Source organism: Dermacentor andersoni, chromosome 1, assembly GCF_023375885.2.
Source record: "Dermacentor andersoni chromosome 1, qqDerAnde1_hic_scaffold, whole genome shotgun sequence".
Lineage (NCBI taxonomy): Eukaryota > Metazoa > Arthropoda > Arachnida > Ixodida > Ixodidae > Dermacentor > Dermacentor andersoni.
The window spans coordinates 370013423-370028603 of NC_092814.1; the positions used below are offsets into that span (position 1 = coordinate 370013423).

General features: G+C 48.3%; 1 protein-coding gene across 5 annotated transcripts in view; it reads left to right on the forward strand.

Moving 5' to 3' along the window:
* The window catches only part of LOC126516448 (papilin-like), a 530520-nt gene that overhangs the window by 201824 nt on the left and 313515 nt on the right, over positions 1–15181 (forward strand). For all 5 annotated transcript variants that reach the window (XM_055064066.2, XM_055064065.2, XM_050166565.3 and 2 more), the window contains exon 4: positions 2886–2986. In XM_055064066.2, the coding sequence (XP_054920041.2) occupies positions 2886–2986 (101 nt within the window). The remainder of the gene's footprint in view (positions 1–2885; positions 2987–15181) is intronic.

A 15181-nucleotide genomic window follows, 5' to 3' on the forward strand; every position in this document is an offset into this window, starting at 1 on the left:
GACTTTTCTGAATAATGCCCGTGCAGGATAGTCGTGGGTCTTGCGCAGGGGCAGCAGATGCTATGTGATCGTACTCGGCGTGCAACTTGTGTTCAATAATTCCTAGTCATTATTTAGGCAGCCTATATACCGATTGGTTTGGCCTATTTTGCCAGTTTCACCAAGTTCCTCTTCCTTGAAAACGATGTGCGGTGCTCTAGTATCACACGTCTATTTTCGCAAACGCGACAGTGTACGTGGCTCTTACTTTTGTTTTTTCAATTGCTGTCATTGCCATGGTGCTCCAGGTAACTGAAATCAGCTGTCGATTATTTACCAACTGCTGACTATTCGGGACGTGTATTTGTGACCGGCATTAAATACATGTGTCGGTTTACATGAGTCAGGTCTTGTTTTCTTTTGCCAAACAGACTCCACGCAAACTTCGTGTTTCTCGTTGCCGTAAAAAAGTATAAAAACGTTTCATATTTCATTCGACATTCGCTGGTCGTTTTCTGAAATACGCTCATTCTGTTTGCTTCTGAAATTCCAGTATTTGAACACCCTTAATAGCCCGTCTAGAAATATGGGGAAAATTGGAGTACCAAATTGTGCACTCAAGGTAAAATGATGTGAGGAAAAATCTGCGAAATATATGGCACCTTGATGTTTATTTTAATGCGTTTCGGTGGGTACCAGATATATGTATTGGTCCGTTTCAGTCGATGGCGAGGGCGATCAAAGTACGATTCGCGTTTTTGGAAGTGGAAAAAAAATTATGCAAAATTAGCCAGTTAGAACTTTGCACTCGAACATCACTTAGTGCGATATAGGCTACACATTCTCGAGGCGCTGCCTTAATGCTCCGTTGATCGCTCTGATCTCGAGCTCACATTTCGGAAGTCGCAATTTCCCACAGGAAGGCGAAATGCCGCATGCAGCGTCAGTCTTCACGAGCAGCCGGCGTGTCATGATCCCTTAACGCGCCCTATAATTCCCAAAGATTATCTGCGCGTTAAGAGCTGAGCAAAAAACAACGCCTGCCAGCCAAACAAGTCAACCTACAAGGACCAGCATCCGGCGCAACCCAGCTCGTAACTGACCAGCAAAAGGAGCAATAAAGAGTTGGTGAGGACAAAATAACTGCCCGAGGACGTCCAGCGCAGTTTACTTCTACGTGATATAGGCTTGCCGCAGAACACCCTCCCACCCCCTACCCCTCGAGCCTCGACCACTCTCTAAAGTGAAGGATTGCAATCAAATCATACCTTTATTATACTTTTACAGGAGTTTTTTTAAGAAGAAGCCTGCTGCAGGGAGAACACCTAGGACATTAGATTTCTTTCTCGTGCTCCGTTAAATTGCTTATAATGAGCGAAATATGCGCTACATTGTGGAGTTTTTAAGTTACTATCCCACAGACGTGACGGCGCAGTTGTATGCATGCCTAGAAATGTAGGGCATGAGGCACGCGAGACCCCCGTTGCCCTCTCTCGGTGGTCATCCGCTCGGCGACATGCAACTGAATGAGCATCGGAGATGTACATAGAAATAACTTCTGTAAATTTTAGCTCTGTGGTAATGTACGTTTACGTCCCAGGGCAGTTCAATAGAATGAGGAGTCTATTGATGGTCACCCAATAAATTTGTCATTAATGCGTGGCCATCAATGAAGTCTCAGTAAAACATTCTCGCGTATTCGGCAGAACCGTCTATGACTTGCCACACTCTATGAAAAGTTTACACCCTTTGAGTCGTATCTTTGCCACACAACGATAAACGTCATCCGTCTCGTCCGCATTTCCTTTCTTTAACGCTGCGAGCCGGGTTCTTTCCAGTAACGAACGGCATGCGCGTTATCAGCGTGACATAGCATTCCCGACAGGAAAGTAGCGGGCGCGGCGTTTTCAAGAAAGGAAACGCAAGCAAGGCAGATGGCGATTATTGTTGTGTGGCAGTTATACACCCCAAAGGGTGTAAACTTCTTTTAGAGTGTATTTCCTTATCATCTGCCTTGCTCGTTCCTTACTGTATACTTCGTCCCTGAGGAAAGCCTATGCAGAAGACAAGCCTCAGAGCTGCACATGCCTCGCCAGTCCTCCTAAACTCCCAAACTTCAATAAAATAACACGTTATGTCTGATAGTTCCTCAAACCCCGAGCCGAGCTATCTTGGCTCTATGGTGCCGTAGTATTAAACTTGCGTGGTTAATTTTCTAATGCTGCCCTGTTTAGACTCCGAAGCTCTCGGCAAGCGCTACAACACAGCATTTCTGTCGACTGCCTTCGTTTGGTGCTCCGCTTTTCATGGGAACTCACGTCACACGGGAACAAAGCCGCTCGAGACTAATCATCACGCAAGGCTGCCAAATTTTCCTTCGAGCGAAGTAGCGGCTTTTGTTTCTGAGAAGACACTTCCATTTTTGCTGAGCTTATACTAAATGTCCACTTGCCCAGAATAGTCCAAACAGCGATTAGGCTCAGCTCCAGCCACAGGAATACCACTCTACTGACACAGCGGTGTGAGCTAAGGGACATATGTACAGGAACCTCCCGCTCCTTTTGATGAACACAAGGTGCTGGTGGAACCATCTTTTGGTCCTGTTTGATGCTTCTGTCACACAGTATGTTTCCTCTCATCCCCTTGATCCGTAAAAACAGGTTTGCACGTGATTAGCGTTTTATCAGTGCAATATTAAAAAAACGGGATAAAAACAGAACTCGTACGTTGCAAATTTATTTTTTTTTCCCAAGGCCGCTTTTATCCCGAGGCTATCCCACGAAACGCCAAATGGAAAAAAATGAGGTAACATTGTACGGAAACAATGCAATAGAAGCGGTCGATTAACCAGATATTGCTGCGCAATGCCATAATTATGTAATTTTATTTTCATCTCTTTCTTGCAGGAGTGAAACGTGCATTCCGGCCATAGTTGGGAAAGTCCACAAAGTTCTACCAGTGGGGAAATTTCAGCTCGAGTATGACTTTTTCGGACAGCCCGTTCGAGGTAGAGTATGTCTCAGTTCATTCAGAGTGGTTAAACAACATTGTGATTCCGGAATGCTGGAACACAGTCTCGGAATACTAGCGTAGCGGGAACTATACAGGTCTCGGAGAAGAGCACATGAACTCGCAGACACTGGCACTGACTGGAAGCGTTTCCCTGTCCACGTGTTGTTTGTGCTGTACTAGTATTCCGAGATAACCAGTGAAAAAGATTACAAAATGTATGTGATGCCAGCTTATCATTCTTTTGCAGCTTGAGCGCACGAGTGATGTCAATTTCACCGCTCAGGTAGTTCTACAGAGACAACCTTTATGGGGCGGCGAAACGCTATTACAGACCACTGCGGTTGCTTCATATTTTTTTTTTCTACGATTTGCTCGAAAGTGTCTACTGCTGAACATAATGACTTGCGAGATGTAGAAGATGGAGGTGCGACAACGTTGTTACTAATCTGCAAATGGGGGCTCCCGCGATGGCAGTACATACATACGCTGTTTACAAGATGTATGCCTCTGTGATTCAGAGAGTATTTCCGCGCTTGCAGTGTTTCACTTAATATTTGTACTTTTTTGACCAGAACTTCCTTTGACTCATTAGTTCTCATGAGCGTGGTGGCGTCCGCACTTCATCAATAGGTCATCTTCACCGTAAGACAGCTGTCACAAGGGCAAATTTAGTGACACTTTGAGCAAGCGCACTTCGCTGCAGCGAGTGTCACTTCTGCGGTGCGGTAAAGGAAAATGTAAATTTGAATTGGTGCCAGCCTTGATCAGCAAATGAGCCATCACAATAAATCTATGCACATTACTAATGTACACATTATTTGCAGAAAAAACAACATATTAGTCTTCTTGGGAAAGCTAGGAAACGGCTTTGCACAAAGCGCCCGAGCAATGCATTCAGATTTTAGAAGTGAAGCGCTGAGAGTTGAAGTTTTTGCGCCTAGTAAGCGCGACGGCCTTCGTTGGCAGAGTGCCAATGGCGGTTTCTATTGCAGATGGTAGAGACACGCTTACAAACATTTGAAATCACAAGAAAAGTGTTTTCCCAATTAATTTCGGCGCTGCATTGTGAAGGAGGAGGGGGGAAAATCCGAAGACAGCTAAGCATTCTTATGTGTGGTGAGTGCGAAAATATTCTTGTCCAATTGAACGCCGCTCGGCGGTCCTTCGAGTTTTGTGCTGAGAGTAGTGTTTGCGTTAGTGCTCGTTGCGGCGGTCGACAATGTAGATGCTTCAGGCTCCATAGTGGCAAGAAGCACCAGCCTGCAGTGATAACGCCGCATAGCACCGTCTCCCTGCGCCACGAGAGCCCGAGGAGGCAGCAGCAGCTAAGCCCAGTGGGGGTGAGAAAGTGATACGCACCGCGCGCCAGCTTCTGAAAGGCCTCCCCCTGGCGAGCTATCTAGGCAGCAGAAGCGCCCGGCTACCGCCGCAGCGCAAGAACCCCTCGTCAGCATCTACCGCCAGTATAAGCTCCCTTGCTCGGCGGTGGAACATATTCTGCACTCGTCGGCCTGCAAATTCCCTCTGAGGCTGATGTTCCGTGCTCTGCTAACCTTCGCCCATGATGCCGGTCTTGCCGATCGCCTTTCAGCTTGTCCCATGACGCGCCTAGGCATCCTCTGTTGTCGCTGCTGCTGCCACCCCACCTTTCTCTCCCTTCCCCCTTGGGCAGTGCGGTAGAGGTGTCCTCTATCGAAAGACAGTTACCGCGTTGCACTTAGCCCACCTTTCACCCCCAATCAAGAATCTATCTCTCGTTTCGGCCGCTCTGCTCCGTAGAGGCATGCTCTTCACGCGGCGTTGCAGTCGAGGAAAATCTAGTTGCCGCTGCTACCGACGCCGCCGGCATTTGCGCTGAATGGCCCATTTGATGCTTTCGCGTCTGTAAACGTTTATTGTTCTAAACAGGAGCAAAGTGTTCTTTCTTCGCCCTAGGTGGGCGGCTTCCAAGGGTGAATCTCCGCATGGCTGCCATTGGCTGTTTTAGAGTAGACGCTCTTTCGACGCTAGCTCAACGTCCCCTTCAGTTACGGCCCTAACAGGAGGGCGATGCTCAAGCAAAATGGCGGCGCACACGATTGTTTACGTTGTATTGGCAACAGGAACAGCAGCCGCGCGACGCCTCCTATCCTTATTTTTTTTTTATTTTTATTATACCGACCCGCTCCGTTCCCTTTCCCCCTTTTCCCCACGCCGCGCGCGCCGCGTACTTTTATTTTTGCATGTACGCGGCGTGTTTTGGTTCTTTATTTTTGTTATCGCGCGCGCTACGAAGCACCACGAGCCAGGTCGCAAGAAATGGCAATGCGCGCTACGCCGCGCATTGGCATTACTTGCGAGCTGGCGCGTCGTGCGCCGTGGGCTATGCGTTGGCACGCACGCAGTCTTGCCCATACTTATTATACCAGCATGTGCCGGGACATAAAAAAATTTCACTTCCAGCACAACAAATCTTTCCTCTCGCTTTATTGACTTCGTTTTCCAAAACGAAGATTTTTCTTATGACGTGGTGGTGGTACCCATTCAAAAAATGAACAAAAGTGAAAGGTGCATGACATATACATGAGCACTAAACACAAAAGTTCACAGACAGTGAAATAACAAAAAAAAAGTTGAAGTTGGCGCTTGTCCTGTGCCATTCTCCCACTCGTGATCATTTTAGTTGGCGCTGTTCCTTCCTATTTCAAGTATGCACCATCTAGCGAAAATGAATGTTGTCCTGAACGCGAAGGCCGTTTCATGTACACAGAAATATAAAAAAAGATTTTCATATAAGGCCTTCAAGACCAAAATGTAGACGAGCTTCTGATATATGCACTAATTAATATGTTGCACAAAACTGGATGACGTATATGACATAGTCATGACAACTAAAGGAAGGGAAAATTCACTGGTAATGGCAAAAAACCATGACGCACAAAATACCTAAAAAATAGAATAAAATTCTGAGATTGTTTTATTGAGAGCCATAGCATAAACAAAAACAAGAGCTTACTTATAAACGTGCACAAAAGTATATGAAATGCGTGACATGTTCATTACTACCGAAAAAATTGATAAAGTCATGACAGAACAAAAATAACATTGTACTAAAAACTGAAATACACATTATTTAATTATTTTGCACTTGGCCACAACTTGAGTAACGACGGGGAACAGAAGGTAGTCGGCTTTTGCAGCAGCACAAGAAAGCATTCGCGGAAAGGCCTATTCCTCAATCAAAGACTAGGTAAAATAAGCCAACAACACGACTTCTTTTTTTTTCCCCCGAATGCAATACTTAGCAGTGCAATTACGTCACTTAAGGCACTAAGTCGTACCTATTGGCACTCCTTTGTATAATAAACACGAACTGCAAAAACCTGCATTTAGGACACTTGCAATGCTCATGCTTTCCATAAGAAAAAAAGCGTATCATGCCTACACATGAAGATTGTTCGCGCGGTTTTCCCATTGGCGATTACTGAGATAATACTCAAAGACGAACAGTAATTTTTCAGCTGTTAGTACGCTTGTAGAACGTGACACACGAAAAAGCACTAAGGGCGGAATGGGGAAAGCTAAGCAAGCTACTGAAGTTGCAGAATTAAATAAAAAATTATGGGGTTTTACGTGCCAAAACCACTTTCTGATTATGAGGCACGCCGTAGTGGAGGACTCCGGAAATTTAGACCACCTGGGGTTCTTTAACGTGCACCTAAATCTAAGTACACGGGTGTTTTCGCATTTCGCCTCCATCGAAATGCGGCCGCCGTGGCCGGGATTCGATCCCGCGACCTCGTGCTCAGCAGCCCAACACCATAGCCACTGAGCAACCACGGCGGGTTAAGTTGCAGAATGAGACTTGGCACAGAAAAACAGAAGTGATAGACCAGGTGACAACTAGGAGGAACATCTGTTTGTCAGCTTTCTCTACCGTTATGAGGTAAGTGTAGCACAATCAAGGTGAACGATGTCCGGAGGCTCATGGAGCACACACATGGACAGGGCTGTGTTCGTGTACATGCGCCTTCTGATGTCCTTGGGTCTGCGCGCTCACCTGTTGTCATTAGGCAGCCAGGTCAACCTTGCAGGGCTTCGGTTTGAGGTATTCGTGCACCACTGCACGATGCACGAGCGTTACGAGTCGTGAAACGCGTGAAACATCGTGGAGCACAAGCGCACAGCTATCGAGGACCACGAAACTGAGGAAACTAGCCACGCCGGTCAACGCACCGCAGTGCACGCTTCCCAATAACAGCAGATAACGATACATGAAACGCCGTGCAGCGGGCGAAGCTGGCGGCGGGCCGACGGGCGCGCGCGGAGACAGTCGAAGGTGAGGGCGTTGCGAGAGAGGGCAAGGGGAGAGGAGCGGCGAAAGGGCACGGCTTCCTGGATCGGCGAGCGCGGGTGCGCGACGATCTAGGAGGTCGTGGAAGGGAAGCAGATTTGCTTTCCCGCCCTCCCGCTGGATGACGCCAATTACCTCTGCCACCGGAACCACCAAGCTTCCTAGGCCGGGGCGGCTTTCTCAGTCAAGAAAGCTGTTGGCTAATGCTGTGGCCCGTGCCCGGTTCACCAGGCTTCGCTGACACTCCAGGCTCGGTACCGTTAACATTGTCTCTCACGTTTCTTCGAAATCATGTAGTGATTCTGAAGCTTTATTTCGGTGTTTTCCTTTCTGTGTCGGCACACCGACACCATGTGTTGGAGGGTGTCCGGCAGATCACAGCATTGACTTAGGTATGATAATTGTGTGGCGTGCATCCGGTGCGTGATATTTCGATGGACACAACTATTCGTTTGTAGTCTCCGGAGGACGGTGTCTTCTTCCTTGCTTAATTTTGGATGTTGCAGTGGATAATGTGTTGTTTCCAGTCGGTAGCCTTGAAATATTGCGGCGTAGTTCATGGGAGTGTCCTGCACCCTCATGGACTTCTGGAGTCCGTCCGGCAGGAAATCCCGGCTGGTATGAACTCGGGGGACCTCATATGCTGCTTTCTTTCCTGCCCGGTGTTCCTGGCCTGGGGTCGATGCCACGTAGCTCTAGGGGAGGAGTTGTCTTATTTCTTCTAGAATTTTCGCTGTTGCAGCGGAAATATGGCCTTTTTATGGGTTCCTACGCGGTGTTAGTAAGTCACTCAAGAGGATGGCTGCGTCCTTGCCTGTGGCGATGCAGAGGACGATGGTCACGTCCTCCACCGTTTCTGCATTTCTGGCAGATATGGTGGCAGTGACTAGCGCATTCCCTTGGTTATTGGTCACGCTAATTGCGTATGGTCTTCTATCTGTAGGTTTTTTTTTTTTTGCCGCTTCTGTATATCACGTGTTTAGGTTATTTGAGTGTTTCTAGCTTAGCGCTTGAATTGTCGCTTGTCTTCCGTCTTTCTGCTGCGCTGCATGCATGCAGCGAATTATTGGCGCGACCGAGATAAGGTCTCGAAGAAGTGGCGGTATTTGGGCTTTCGCGTCTGGGTCTTCTATGAAGTTTTCTCTGTATGTGAGTATGCAAAGTGCTTCTCTGGTTTTTTAAGTCAGCTTAAGGCGTTCCAACTGGCAGGTCATGTGCGCTTTACTCATTTCTTCCCAGTTGTTATGGATGCCAAGTTTCAGGAGTGTCGTGGTACTGGTCATACTGGGAAGTCCTAGTGCGCTACTGATTGCTTTTGTGATGATGATATTGAGTCTTTCAATTTCACCTTTCTTGATGAGTAGATACGGGAGGCTATATGTGATCTGGCCCGTGAGGAGGGTTTGGATTATTTGCATGCTTTCTGGCTCTGAGTACCCTTCTTAGGGTGGTTTTGCGCCTAATGAGATGAGTGATTTGTGTTAGTCTTCTGTAGCTTCGGAAGTGTTACATTGCCAGGTCCAGCTTTATGTATTGCGAGGCCAAGGACGCGGAGGGAGTCACCTTGGGGGATATCGACTCCATTGTGTGTGACTTTGGGATCTGGAGCGATGTGGACTGGTGGTCTTCCCCGGGTACTTTCCATGAGTATGTATAGCTCTGATTTCTCGGCGGCGCACTGCAGACCGCATGTTGCGAGTTACGGTTCTCTGCTCGATTGCCCTTTCGAGGGCAGTTTGTTGTTGGTTGGTTGTGGATGCTTTTGTCCATTAGGCTATGCTGTCGGCGTATATTGCATGGTTTAAACCTTCGAGGTCAGCGAGTTGTTGCGGATACTTAATCATGGCGAGATTGAACAACAAACGTGTAATGACTTACCTTTATGAAGTTTCTTTGTTTGGCATTTCGAATTTGTCTCTTTGGAGGTTGCCAATACCCACGGTAGCCATGCGATTTTCGAAGAAGCCCTGTACGCATTGGTAGGTCCAGATAGCACAGTTTCTGTTGGAAATCCTGGTGCATTACTTCATGCTTCTTATTATAAAAGGCTCCTTTGACATCTATTGCTAAAATAGAGAACTTTCTGTGGTGTTCTAGGTAGTGAAAGAGTTCTTTCTTGAGCTGTGGGAGTTTATATTGTGCCCCGAGCAGCTGTTCGAACCCAAGTATAGTGTCAGACATGAGTCCTGAGTCTTGAGGTACGGGGTGAGGCGATCTTGGACCTTGTGTTCATAGAGCTATCCGGCCGAACAAGTGAGGCAGATGGGCCGTAGGTTGCTGAATTGTAGTGGCTTGTTGGGTTTTGGTATCATAGTGAATTCTGCGTGATTACGTACTGCCTCGAGGGCGCCTTTTTCGCAGCAGTTATTCATGTAGCCGAGAAGTTCATTTATGGCCTTGTGGCCTTAAGTACATTTATGGCCTTAGGGAGGGGGTACGGTTCGCCTTTGTAGGGTAGGGGCTGGGTGGCCTTGGAAGATGTTGCCCCCGACAAGATTACGCTTGAGTTCTTCGAAAACTTGTCACTCAGTTCATGGATGGGAGTGAATGATTTTCTTGGGGTCATGCCTTCCTTGGGTCTCGGTTTTCGTGGTAGCTAAAAGGGTCCGCAGCATATGCCAGGTCTTCTTTGTACTGAGTTTACCTTGAAGTTGGTCGCACAGCTTAGGCCAGTTCTGCCTGCTTCTATGTAGTCTTCTTATTCTTCTGTTTGTTTTGTTATGTGAGCGAACCGTTACTTCAGTTTACGGCTATGTTTAATCTTTTTCCACCGTCTTAGTAGTCGTTTTCTGGCCTCCCAAAGATGTAGGAGAGTCTACTGACGGCGTGTCCATTGCGAGTTGAATGTCATTATTGTACTTCTCCGCCATCTTGACCACTTCGGCGAGCCACTGTTTAATATTTTCAATGCTTTATTGTATGTCATGATCTCGGAAGGCCTACCAGCCCATCAACCTTGCTGCTCCCGTTCTGCTCGGGTTCTTATGGTGGAGGAATTCAAGCTAGAGGATGTGGTGGTTGCTGCCCAGATCTTCTAGTCGTGTCGATTCCGGCTTGGAGATTCCTGTTACGGGGGTGAGGTCGGTGTTAGGCCGCTCATCTCTCGAGCGTGCAGAATGGACGGTGTAGGGCTGCATGATTGTTTTGTACATACTTTTGCAGTGCCGCGAGTTGCCCATGTGTTTTGTGAATAGGGAGGCGTCCACCGCACAGAGCGTCGGGCAGCAACCGTTTCTGTTTCTGAGGGGTCGGACGGCCCGCAGTGGTGTCAGGTGACGAGCCGCGGCGCGCGCCGGGGGGGGGGGGGGGGGGGGGGGGCGGTGCGGATGCGGAAAACGGATTCGGAGAACGTGCTCTTACGCGCGCTGTGTTGACATTCCGCCGATGGTCATAATAGGTGCACGCAGACAAACCTCGAGTGGGACGGCGGTATACGCTTGTGAAACGAAAACATAAACAAAGCTCATAACTTACTTTTGAAACTCTAGTCTCAAATCGCGAAACTTCTCAAATGTTTAAAAATAAACAAACAAAAAGTGTTTGCTTCTACGAAACCTTTCCTTCTGTCTATCCTTCCGATTATGTTACGACGGTCTCATACTTTTGAGCCGTGCTCCAGTTGGTCGCGCCCTCATAGCTAACCTTGCTATCCAGGAACAACAAAGGGCCTGACAGTCCATAAGCTCTTTCCAGACGTTGCAGTCCAATCTGCGTCCTGGCGACACGCTTTCATAATGACCTCCTCTGACCGCGTCGCGTCTCTCTACCACCTCGTCTCATCCCGACACCTTACGCCCTTTCGCAAAGCATGCTGCAATGGCTGGGTGCATAATTAGCCCGTGCCTTTTGTCTGCGTTCATATAAAGGCCAGTCTTTATCCCAATAACAAAAAATGTAGGGCATGCTTCTCTGTCTCTTCTTGTCCGGTGGCTCGGACGCGTTACAAATGAACACGTGGCATGCGGCGAGCACCCCCTTTCCTTTTTTTGCGTGATGCCTTTTTGACACTTGCCGTTTTTGGCTGCGCTACATTCGTCACCGCATGCCGACCTTTACGACACTTTGTTCTCCGGCGCTTCTTCCTAGTGCTCACTTTTGAGCCATCTGCTCGCGCCTCGTGCTGACCGTTACGTATCTCACCGGTCCAGATCACTGTCTTTAAGCCCCCACAGTCTGACTGGTTTTCTAATAAAGCATCCGTATATTTGCTTGTACTGGCGCACAACTTAACCGATTCTGGAACTGTGCAGCAGTCTATACTTGAGCTATGCAACTCTTACTCCGGTGAACTGCCCACTTACTCGTCGTCGAGCTCACGATGTGCATCGCAACATGGATGCCAGTCTCGATCGCTGTCTCACCCGCACACTCTGAATGACTTGTACCTAACTCACCGCTCTCTTGGCTACCTATACCGGTGGTCAAATTGAATTAAATTATGGCGTTTTACGTGCCAAAACCACTTTCTGATTATAAGGCACGCCGTAGTGGGGGACTCCGGAAATTTCGACCACCCGGGGTTCTTTAACGTGCACCTAAATCTAAGTACACGGGGGTTTTCGCATTTTGCCCCCATTGAAATGCGGCCGCCGTGGCCGGGATTCGATCCCGCGACCTTGTGCTCAGCAGCCTAACACCATAGCCACTGAGCAACCACAGCGGGTAGACCGGCGGTCAACTTCACCGATCCCTGAACAATACAGTTGTCTGCCTTTGAGCTACGCAGATCGCACTCCTGTGAACTGCGCTCAACCGCATTGTGCAGCTTGTACTGAGCTTCCGCACGCAGCCCTGACTCGGCATGGGTAAGTGTCTCTCGGTTTTGCAGTGCTCTGTACTTCGTTAACGACCTCGTTAACAATACGTGAGACGCGCACAGACGGTTACTGTGTCAATTTATTCACAACTGGTCTAACGATCTCTACAGTGATCTGTTGGCACAGCACATCGTCGCGCTCACTACAACTTTCAAAAGCCTTGGTTACCTTTAAGGCATCGTTAGCAGCATACATTTTGAGTTCATCTATGAACGTGCTGCTAACCTCACAGGTACTACTTCTCGCTTCGGCTCTCGACCAGAACCTGCTAGAGACTTCCTCCCACTTTCGTAGCATTCTACTTACAGATTTCTCAAGCTGGTGTTGTTCTTGTTCGATTGCCTGTTACAACTATTCAATATTTTTTGTCTAATGGTGACATTAACTGCCTCGTTATTTCCCTTTCTTCCGGCCTAACTTTTGCCTGCGAAATAATTTGCGGTTCCTGCATAGTTTCTTCCTGTTCCTGCCTAATTTCTACGTGATCTGCCTATTTACTTCCTCTTTATATCGTTTGTTTAAAATTTTATTACCTAGAGGTTCGATGATTTTCAAATTGGACAATAGATTTACGCATCTCGGCTTCCCTTAAGTCCTCTTCTACTACAACATCGAGCTCTTCACACAACCACAACAGGTGAGCAGTCGAAACACATTAGGACCATAGTCGCTACATTAAGACTTGGCACTGCTGTCAAACAATACTTGCTGCGATACCCACCCAAATAAGACAAGTAAACGATCACTAGCAATTCAAAACTATTAACCCAGAGAAATTGAAGCCTGGCAAGTCTTGCAGAAAAAACCAAACGCTTACGCGCAGGAGCAGCACCATGTCACGAGTCCTTCTCCGTAGATCCAGTCAGTTGCAAGAGCTGGTTATTCCCAAGTCACCTCCTAGTTGATTGGAATACCGGTTGGTCGCCGCGTCCCAAGGTTCGTGAGGTCAATATCACCACTGCCCACCAGTTGTACGATATGGGAGTCGTGGTATCGGCAACTCAAGTCACACAGAGGGTCGCTGCCTAGCCTACGCCACCGGTGCGTCTCGAAACTGGTACCTGGCCTACGCTTCCGGGGCGTCACATGGAGGCTAAGAGGGCCCACAACGTCGTCCGAACTTTCAAGACGAGAGTTGCTAACTTTTGATGAGTGCGAGGTATTGAGATTGGAGCAATATAGTGGAGAGTTTATTCACATAGGGGAAGGCGAAAACTTGTTTACAGGAAAGGCACAACATACTCGTACTGACAGGAACATCGAGCGCAGTACACGTAGCACGCTGCTACAGACTACGTGTCAGAGCGGACTACTTCGTTCTGGGAGAGCAGTGTCTACAAATGTTGCGGAATGGACGCCCCCATTCCACACTTTCAAAAAAAGGAAGCGAGAAAGGAGGAACCAGCCGCTTTCCTCCTTCAGGCTGGTGAGTTCCTCGTTCACACGCACTTCCCATGTCGCGCCCTCTCGCGGCAATCAAAAGGGGAGGAACGTTTCTCCCTTGGTTGCGTATCTTGCGTCGCCGCCACTGGTGACCTGAACATCGACTACAATAACTTCTTTTCGACGGAAACTAATGCTAAGTAGCATAACCTGAGGTCTAAACCTTTCATGACAAGCGACCGTCAGTGTCAAACCTCTCGCCCGAAGGGGAGCTGCAATGCGAGAATAACTCGAAAGTAGCGTTCGGCTGCTGAAGCACAGCGAGACTAGCTCGTACTCAGGCATCTCGGCCTAGACGCCACAAATAGCAGCCAGCCTTTTTTGTTTTGATGCGTGAAATTAGGATGAGGAGAAGGTTAAGCTATATTAAATATATGCATTTGTGATCGTTGTGACGCGCCATCCTCCACGGCTTCGAAGCGAAAGCAAAATAAGTTTGCTGGCGCCATCGCCACGTAGCCGAGCGGTGTGAGCGCATTAACGCCGCAAGCTGCGCCTCCGAATCCACAGATGGAACACAAAGCGTGCTGCCAGAGCAAGGAGGCGCATGAGCGTACTATGCAACCAGATATACAGCTGTATATCTATCGTCACTTGCGTGCCGGTTCGTCTGCGTCTCCGCCCGCTAGCGGCGGCTTCTCCGTGATGCATCCAGCAGCGCGCACGACTCTACAGAGACGGGAAGCGCCGACCGACAATAGAAGATGTATTTCAAAGGCGCAGTAAAAGCAAACGTACAATCAAAAAGTATCCAGAAAATAAATGTGAAAGAAAGCTTTTAGTGACATCCCCGTGGCCACTTAGCGCATACTGCTGTCGGCGTCTGTGAAGAAAAGGAGACAGTCTCAGAGATAACATGCAGACTGACAATTTAAACTACGAAGTACGCAAAGCCTAATGAAAGGCACAAGGGTACGGGACAAACTAATATGAACGGGAGCCCACGCTAATGGGACACACATTGTGACGGCACCATTGTGCACTGTTTCGAGCGCCAGGATTCTAGAAAGCTGCGGGGCACTGTCGAACTCGAACGTCGGTTCGGAGCGAAACTGTCCTCTATCTAGCAGAAAGCACGGCTAGCACCGCGCAGAGACAGCTTTACAGCAGAGGCGCTTGGAGAGAGACGGCATACTTCAAAGTCGGAGCTATCTTTGCCGGGCACTTATCGCGACGGTTACGTTTCAGCCACTGAATTTACGCTATGGTTATAGTAGTTGTAGTCTAGTACACTGTATCGCAACAATCTTCATTACTAAGACTCTCCTGGAGATGGATATAACACGACAGACACCAGCAGTTAGCCTTCTGATATCGTCAATTGTGAGCGGCGCCAGTCACGCCAATCCCGCTGAGTTCTCGTATGAAGTAGTACCCTGACATCGCGGCGAGTAACTTGTATCATAGCCTGCTTGGATTCTATGCTAGTATTTACTTTCCGCTCTCATCCAACCGCTATATCCTTACAAATCACACGCAGCTGCTCAGCGTGTAGCAGTGAACGGCGCCCTCGACGTAGCCGAATACTTTTGGTCTGTGGACAGGAAGGCAAAACATGATTTCGAATACTTGGTCGAAAGCGGTGGCTTCAGCGCCC